The 9,612-nt window shown below is 36.4% G+C and overlaps 1 protein-coding gene across 1 annotated transcript; it reads right to left on the reverse strand.

The window, feature by feature from the left end:
* Window positions 1-2,008: 2,008 nt before the first annotated feature.
* On the reverse strand, window positions 2,009-9,601 carry RGS9BP (regulator of G protein signaling 9 binding protein). The gene is made up of 2 exons (XM_085303769.1): window positions 4,103-9,601; window positions 2,009-3,746 (listed from the first exon to the last, which is right to left on the reverse strand). Exon 1 carries the CDS (start codon window positions 9,499-9,501, stop codon window positions 8,788-8,790), a length of 714 nt encoding a protein of 237 aa, XP_085159895.1. The 5' UTR covers window positions 9,502-9,601; the 3' UTR covers window positions 2,009-3,746; window positions 4,103-8,787.
* Window positions 9,602-9,612: the final 11 nt, after the last annotated feature.

Genomic DNA, 9,612 nt, shown 5'->3' on the forward strand with positions numbered 1-9,612 from the left:
GCCGGGCCCGGCCCGGCGTCACCTTAATCGGGCAAGCGGTGCCCTCGGGGGCCCAGYTTGGGTGAATACCGAGGGTGGAGGAATTTTTAATGCCCATCCAGCCGCTGAGATAAATCTCAGAAAAGTAGTCATCTAGTAAGAAAAGTCATATACCTTCTCCTACTATGTAATGTGAAAAATATAATTAAATGTTAAGCAGAAGAATTTTTACAGGGAAATAACTTACCCTCTTGCCAGACACACAGCAACCTTTAGTATCTGAACCTTAGATACAGATCCCTTAGACCTTTAGTATGTCTACATGCATACCAAGCAGAGAGAAYCTATTAGTAAAATACTAAGGACTACAAATTATTTTAGCAGAGATTTCTTGCTTAGTTAAAATCAGTTCAAATCTGTGCTTAATTTTTATATAAATTACTTCACCTTAGTCAAACAATAGACATTCTTTGAGAGCTTAAATACTTATTTAAAGTACTTTATCTGTAAAAAGTACTTACCYGTAAAAATATATTTAGATTAATATTTGAGAATGAGGTGTCTGTGAACACATATATGCAGATATTATATGTGTTTTAACAGTGTTACTGGCATGTATCATACAGAATCTCCACCTATTCAGAATCCTTGTATTGCTGGTTTAAGGTAAAGGTAAAGGTTTGCCATTTTAAGTTTTGGTATTTTAAGTAGGAAGTACTCATGTACAGATAATGAACACCATCATTTTCAAATCAACTGTACATACAGGAAACTCTTGCTACAGCAAAAATGCAATGTATGATATCCCTGGAACRTTATAACATCCCTTAAGAAAATCTGATAATAGACAGTGGTGCAGATTATGCYGTCATCTTAAAAGAAGTTTCTAAACTTGCTCTGCAGCTTATTTTTTGCACAAAGCAGTCTAAAGTCTTGCAAATGCTAGTATGTTAGGCAAGAATATTCTGGAAAAAAACCTTCATTGGTGTATGGTGGTCCTAAATTTGGCAGATCTAGCTTCACAGACATTGTTGCATGAGGGGAAACTTTAGTGTGTGGCTTTAGTGTGTGTTGCACCCTCAACAATATACAGAGCCTGTGGCTAGAGAAGTAGTTATGTGGTTGGTTATACGGCTTGCTTACGGCTGTTCTCAGCATTTGAAGCAGTCCTTTGGGATCAAATACAGCAGAGAGATTATTCTGCACTCCAGTTCCTACCTTTTTCCAGACCGTCTCAGGGTAAGGAAGACATCTTTTTCTCATACCAATAGTAGCCTTCCTAACTCAAGGGTCAGCAACATGACAGGGAATACAGGAGACTAACTTGGAGAAAAGTCTCCCCATAGCAAAAGTTAGAGGTATTTGTAACTATTCCTGACACTCAGTAAGAAATAAGAGAAGCCTGGAGAGTCAGATCTCCCTCTAGATATAAATGATTTTTTTAAAGTGCTTTTGCTAAAAATTAAGAATTCAAACCGTCTTTCATGCAGCTTGTATGCCAGAACATACAATAGCCTCAATTCAATGGACCCTGAATACTTTTTGTATTTCAGTTAGTTGTTTTGAAAAACAGACCGTGCTGTACTGAAAAATAAAGCATTCTGAAGCTATGCAAAAGTAATATCAAATGAAACACTGATTACACTGATAATGATTCTTTGCAGGATCATATTTCAGCAATGTAAAGATTACTTCAATGCTTTTCTCTCCAATTACTGTTTATGAGACTTCTGAAGAATGAAAAGCATTGATTCCTTTAAAGAAAAAAGATTCAGGTCACTAGAGATATAGAAATGATTGTAAAATTAGCTTTCTGTTTTTCCATGTCTAGAATACTGAGCAATTGAACCACTTACTTCATTTATGTTACATCATTGCATAAGTTATTTTGTGTGTCTGCTGAATTACAGATGAGTGCAAATCACACCACTGCAGTAATAAATTTTAGATGAAAAACAAAATCCACCACTATTTCACAATTTAATTTGGCTTAAATAATTTCCTGTGAGTTGCATACAATTACAGTAGGTCAGTTCTTGGTTTAATTTATTCATACTTGGTAAAAGTTTCCATCTCCCCGCAGATACAGTGCCAACTAACAAAATGTTCTAACCAAAAGTATTAAGTATCAAAAAGGAAGAGTTTAATGAGCATGTCTACTACTTCTTAAACTGGCTTATTTCAAAACAGCAGATTTTAAAGCTTTTAGATTGGTTAGTTCATGTCATACAATGAATAGCCAAAGGTACTGAAATATAAAAAAGTAAATAGATTATTAATTGTATATTCTACCAAGTAGTGTTTCCAAAATGTGAGTAAATGTCAAATCTAGAAAATTCAGGGTTTTAATTATAGCGTCATTATGGAGACTGGCCAAAAATGAAACGAATTTATAGCTACCTTCATATAAAATAATATTCCGACCGATCAAAGCAGATCAGGAAACTAGGTTACAGATAGCATTAAAAACACTGGAAACGTTCTACTTCCAACAGGCGCATAATGGATTACAGCTTTCATGAAAACTGAAATTATGTTTCTAATTCTGCAGCCTTTAATTACATGACTAATCTTTACACGTATAATTTCTCACTAAGCTGAGCAATGGCTTGTATGAATAAAGATTCATATTGTTTCTTTTAGGACCCAGAAATCAAATGTCTGTCTAGCTCGCTCTCTYTTATGTATGTGTATATATACATATATATGTACACACACACATATATACATATAGTTACACATGCATAAGTTGTCAGTTGGTAAGACAGTGTCACATTTTGTGGGTTTAGTAGTCCTCAGGCATTTTGTATGGTATAGACACTTAAATATTTTATTTTGTGTTCTCTTTCTCTTTTTTTCTCCCAAAAGATTATGCTATCTCTCTACGGCTACTTCAAGATCATACAAAGGAATTGCATTTGAATTTTTGAATTATTTTTTCCATAATATAGCTGTATGACCTAATGTTTGCTACTTTTATAAAGAAATTCCTGTTTCTTAAATTCATATTTTATCCTATAAAATTCTTTAATCCCAACACGTATATCAGAATATATGTATTCTTTGCATATTTGTGTGCAAGTGACAGACTTAACAGATCACAGATTTGACTGATAATTTTAAATCATAGTGGAAAACTGACTAAAACAAATTCAAATGAGGTAAAAGGCACAGTTTATATATTTCTACTATGATTGAGACTCCTTTTTCTATGCATTTGAATTAGAGGTAGCCTTTAGAAAATTTATTGGGTTGTTTAGTTTGATGGAAATGTTACTAATTATATGGTAGATAATGTCATATAGCAATAGTATAAATCCAAGAAAACATGAAGTTTAGTAATAAATAAATACATAGATAAAAAAGACTTGATACTGTGGTGGCTCCAGAAGTGGATTCGTGACATAAAATAGAACTATAGTAGATATTCTGGCCAAATTATGGGCTGTGAGCCTTGAACGGAACAATGAATATAATTACCTTTACTAAGTAGTCTCTTTACCCTATAGACATGTAGTTGCCCAYGTGGCTTCTAGTCACATTACTTCCAGCATGAAATGCTGTTTGTGCTTGGCATTATAAGAAGGTGAAGAACATTTACGTCAGTTAGATGCCACGTGACTTTTCACCTTTCCAAAGGTTTAATGAGTGGTAACTGATTAAGCTTAATTTCCGACTGCTTCACAATACTGCACAAACAAGGTGTCAGAATAGATGACAGAATCCAGCCTTCTGGGACCACCTCCTTCCAACAAAAGTCTCTTGTGCTGTGAAACAGAGAGGAAAGGGTTGTCTTTCAAATAACATTGACATCAACTTGTGACAAGTCAAAATATTTTTACTCTCAGTTCTGTACTGAGTTAATCAGAGAATGGGTCGACAGTTTCACAAATGCTGTATCCTTTGTCATACTGGATATAAGACACTACCTCCTTACAGACAAGCCATAGCTTAACATTCCGATGCTGGTGTACTATATTTAATAAAAAACATACTTTGCTAACATAAGATTAAGGCATATTTGCATACATCTGCTTTGCTTTTCCTGTCTGTCCCTCAACACAGATAATTTTTTATGAGAAAAAGACATTCTTTTCTAATTCCACTTTTACTGTATGCTTACCATAGCAAATGCTGCTCACGTGTAGACTACGATTTTGTCCAGTTCTCTTCCTGCATTAAAAGACTTACATAATCGTATTGAGAGAAAGCACTTAGAGATCCATAATCCGTTGGTCTTTCTGAATGACTTTTTACATAATGAAAATCTGTGAAGGGTAAATATGTTGACTAGGAGTTCCATTAACACTTAGTTTTTTTTTCCTGGAAAATGTATATGAACAAAACACACCGTATTTGAGGAAAAAAAGCCCATAACCAATCCTTTCAGACCACAAACAATAAGCACTTGTTTAACTTTTAATCCAGAGTTAATGACATCAGCCAATTTACTCATTTTTCAGTAACTGCATTCACATAAAAAACACTTTTCATATTTACATGAAGACTTTTGAAACTTTTATATTCATAATGCTATGGGTTTCATGTTACATTCAATTTACAACATGAGGAGAGTCATTTTAATTATAGTTCTGTGTTCATTTTGTTAGTAAATTAAAAAAGTCTACAAATTTATGCCTACAGACTGTGAATCCCATAATAAAATTTCAGATTGCTGCATTTAACAAAAACAGTTTGATAGTTTGATACTACTATTGATAGCTGTTGCTACCAATACCACAGGACCAAATTTCATAGTCCTTAAGTTGTTTACRTCTTTAGTTGCAGTGAATGCAAGCTTTGCTGGATGAAAGAGTGCAGAGTTTGGATGCAGTAAGAATCCAGTATGTTAGTCTTCTCTAGTTTTCAATCTCCCAAGCCAGAGAGCCACTTTTACCCAGGCAACAGTACTGAACAAGCAGTGCGGAAGGCAACATCATACATGTTATCCTGAATCCTATTGGTGGCTGTTTCCTAAGGCAAAGATTTCTTGATTTGTCAAGACCACTGATTTCCTTGTAGTATAAATTAAGATACATCACTCTATTCAAGTTTGGTGGTTTGAGAGGGGCATGTTTATTTAAAGTAAGTTCTAATTTGAGGGCTTAGTATATCAGTTCAATTACTTTGGTTGAAATAGGAACTTCTCATTTAAAGGAACTCTTTGACAAGCAATATTAATTTTTGTTTGGTTTTAATTACTGCTGCAATCCATCCAATAAGTTATACGAACGTACTTCATTTTAAGATAAACAAACAGTGGCAGTAACAAGCTTTATACTAAGTGTAGAAAATACCACACCTGTTCTGACAAAAAACAATGTAATTTAAGTCAGTGATAAAATTTTAGTATATAACAAATTTGCACTAAAATGTATATATGTTATGAATAAAGACAAAAGAATTGAAGCAGAACAAGATTGAAATTAAGCAATGAGGATCTTCTGTTGCACTGAAAACACAGTAACATTCTCAGTCACTGATCAGCATCAGAGTATTTGTATTTTTATCATACTATTTAAATACTCAGTATTTTGATGTTTGACTTTACATTTTTCACTTACAAAAATAGTTCTTCCAATTTCTCTTCTGTTGCATTCCAATGAGGAAAAGATCTAAGGCTGCAAATCTAGCACATTTATTTATGTCTTAATATAAAAGAAGCATCAGTTTCTTTCACATAAAATACAGTTTCATTGCTAATTCAAATATTTTCATGGTTAAATTGATAAAGATATTTAATCCTTCTCATTTGGGAGGCTGCATTCTCTTGGTATTCTTTATAGTAGAACACTCTGAGATRATTCAAAGCTGTCTAACAATAATAATTGAATAGTTAAGGACAGTTTCTGCTCCCACTTCAAGCACTAACATTATTTAGTGGAAAGAGCATCTTGCCCTGTGAAGGCCAAAATGCAGCTGTGAATTGTAGTTAGCAATTATTTATTTCAGGGAAAAAAAGTGCTTTAGAAGGAAGTTGTCACTGTAGTGTAATAAAATCAATTCAGGGGGAAATTACTTCTGCGAAATGGTGGTTTCATGTTATTTTGAATATGTGTACTGTTGTGTCTGACCTGTCACACTGAGTGTACATTTGTATTGATTGGGGTTTTTTTTAGGAGATTAATGGCAGGAACATTATCCATGATGGTGCCAATCCTCTGTTAGAGTTTTACTTAATCTTTTAATTTCATATAACCTAGATATAAGAGAGTTCACATTTTTAGGGACAAATTAACGATGAACTTATTTGCAGCATTCTTTGTCTGAAGATTTGAAAATGTTTTTTTTTCCAAGGTCCTGTCCTTTAAATACTATTTTGTATGCATACTCATAATGAAATAAGACTTAAATAATTATAGGCTACTTACATGAAGTCCTGGGGTCCTGTATTATTCAAAATCCAAACAATGAATGGACTGAAAATTTACAGCTCATCAACTCACGGAGGCTTGCTTTTGAAGATGAGATTACCTATTCTTAATAATTCTTCTAATACAGCTAACTTCAGTATTTCAAGACACAAAATAATAGGTACTACCATTTACTTACCCACACAGAGCCAGACTTTCATTACTTGCATTCTCAGAACATTTGGTTAAATCATCCTATCTTAGAAGGAATGTGGATTGTTCAAGAAGCACAGAATACTGTCCAACTTCTCATCTATCTTCACGTGAACTAAGTAATAGCGGAGTGGAGGCAGTGAAAATACCCATGAATCCTTAGTGACTGGTAGTAGCAATCGAAAGCTGTATATTATCCCCACAGCTTTTGCTGTATTTTCCATAAATATGTTTACTTGATACAATTGTGAAGGAGATTTTCACACTTAAAAAAAAAAATCAATACACAGCAATTTCACCATGTCTTTGTCTGGACAGATTGAAACAGTGCCAGTAAATACAGACTTGACTTTTAAGAGTGCTGTTTGGGATCTCTAAGAATCTAGATTCACTACATACTAAACACATCCTGTAGAATGATAGAAGAGAAAGGAGTGTGAAGTTTTATTACACTGTAAATCCCCATAAGAGTGGAGCCTAGACTGAATTGATGTGCAAAACTCACATTTTCCTTCCTAGTAATGGTATTCTACAAACATAAATTCCAGCCTCCTGTTTACATTATTTTTTCCCACCTACAAGTGACCAGATTCAAATGTGACATACACCTTTCCCCCCCCAAACCCAGTTCTCTTCAGCTTTAAAGAAAAATGTTTGCTGCAGTTTTTCAAATTATGCTTAGTTCCCAACTCAAAAAAATTAGCTCTTCAAGAATGCTGTCAACATGATTTGTTTAACAAGCATGAACTTGTAACTTCACCAGATACATTTGACTTTTTAATAATTTGTCCGTAATAATTAGTGCACTAGAATAACTACTTATTAAAAAAATGTATTACAAGGTCTTTATATTTGTCTGCAGAGTGCCCCGTATGTCTATGGCACTATAAAATATGTACAGAATATATGTACCCATTCTTGAATGGGTAATGTGTATTCACTTAAACAGAACAAATTTCCATAAATTACATAACACAAAACATAATACATAGGTCCTTAAAGAAGACATTGTAAAGTTAGTGTCAGTTCCCACACTTTTACATTTAAACATTTCTAATGCTTCCCCATAAAACTGYCAAAGTTCTATTCTATGCTGTTCTTGCATTTACCTCCCTCTGTATATACACCCTGCAGTGTATCAGATTAATTGAACCAGTAGTGGGTCCAGTCCTCCAGGCTTCCTCTTCCTCAAATGATTAATCAGACAAAACTGAGATACTTTCTTTTTTTCTGTTTTCTTTTTATTTTTTTCTGTGAATAATTCAGGAGCTTGCAGAAAGGTGACTGAACATATGTAAAACTCTTTCTGTCAACATGAGAGAGATGTTTTTGGATGTTTTGAAAGGTCTGCTTCTGCCATGGGTAGATTCATTACTTCTATTTTCAGAGTTAATTGTGAAGTTCAAACTGTTTGCTTCTACAGAAAGAATAATTTGAACTAGTGGTAAGAATTAGCATCTCTGCAGAGGAAGATAAAATCATAGTAAATATGGAAGAGAAACATGAGGCTTGTTAGTATTTTTCTGAATAAACRCCTCATTTTTTCTCTCTGGATCTGGAAAGTCATTAGTCATTAGTGTATGCTGTGCCAACCCATGCAACTGGGTTCTGTACAATCCCGTCCAAATCTACAAACAGTATTTTGTATCAAACATTGCTTGTTCTGTTTTCTCCATCCTCCTCCACACCACCCTCTGCCCAGCCACTAATTTACATTCTTTTATTGGGGTTTTCTTCCTTCCCCTCCTCTATAGTATCTTGTGTTTTTGATGAAAAAAATCTCCAGACATTCTGTTCACTTTGTCAAGCAAAACACCTGTGTTAGCCTCCAAATTTGTGCTGCTCTCAAATACTGTAAACAATGACCAGCAGCAAACATCAGAGCCTATTCAAGAACAAAAAATACAGGCTTCTGAGAAGAGTGCTCTATTAATAGCAGACAAATCCCTGTTATACCCAGTAGTGATAATACCCTGATACTTCATAGTTAACCATTACAAGTCCAGCAAATGAACACATCCTATTTTGCAGTCTGATTTGTATCTTTTTTCTTTAAGATACAAGAAGAAACAAATGGTGCATTTAGGATTTTGAGAGGCAGAAGTTTTGTTTTGTTTTGTTTTTCAAGTGCTAGGTTTGAATTCTCAGCTCATCCAAGTGACCCATTTCAAAATTAATCGTGAGGCATGAAACACTCGAGACAGACTTGAGAGAGATGGCTCGTGTCAGAGCCCACGCCGGCCTASGAGAGTTTTACCACACACACTGCCAGGACGATAGCGATAATGAGCACAGCGGAGAAAATAATTCCAGCTAGAACTTTGCTGATATCGCAGAAGGATTTATTCTCCTCCACAGAGATCATGCCAATAGAAGAAGCGCCCACACTCATGGTGGATTTTAGTTCAGCCCCAGGGTCTTGCTTAGCCTCTACCGTCCACTGCGGGACATTAACCTTCATTTCCATCTCGTACATCATCTCTCCTACCTGGTTGATTTCGTTTTCCAGATCCTTCAAATCCACAACGTCTATATTGTGCTCGGCCTCGTACTTCATGTTCTGGATGCTCATCGCCCTGGCAGCCACGCCAGAGGTTCCCCCACTCATGCCCGTCTGGATCAGGTGCTTCTTGGGGACGTTTAGTGGGAACTCATGGCCCAGCTCCAGGGCTCTCCTCATATCGATCTCCAGGATTTCTAGGCACGTGGAGAAAATCACCCAGAGCCTCTCGAACTCGGCTTTGTCCTCCTTACTCACGCTTTTGTCCTTCAGCACCGTGGTCAGCTTGTTCCGGTTGGCCACCGCCAGCTCCTGCGCTTTCTGCCGCGTCTTCTTGAGCTCCTCGCGCAGGTTCTGCGAGTCCGAGGTGCCGCCGATGGTCAGCACCATGTGCCGGTAGCAGGCGGTCACCCTGCTGAGCGCGTCCAGCAGCGCTTTGCACTCCTCCTTCACCATGGTGCCGGGGCTGCGGGGCCGCGGCCCCGCCGCGCCGCCGCCGCTCACCCGCTGCCGGGCGCGCGGAGCCGCCGCCGCCCGCCGCAGCCAGCACGCATGGCCGAGTGGCCG

This window comes from Rhea americana, unplaced genomic scaffold (genome assembly GCF_003343005.1).
Source record: "Rhea americana isolate MKP2758 unplaced genomic scaffold, rheAme1 scaffold_20, whole genome shotgun sequence".
In the NCBI taxonomy this organism is placed as follows: domain Eukaryota; kingdom Metazoa; phylum Chordata; class Aves; order Rheiformes; family Rheidae; genus Rhea; species Rhea americana.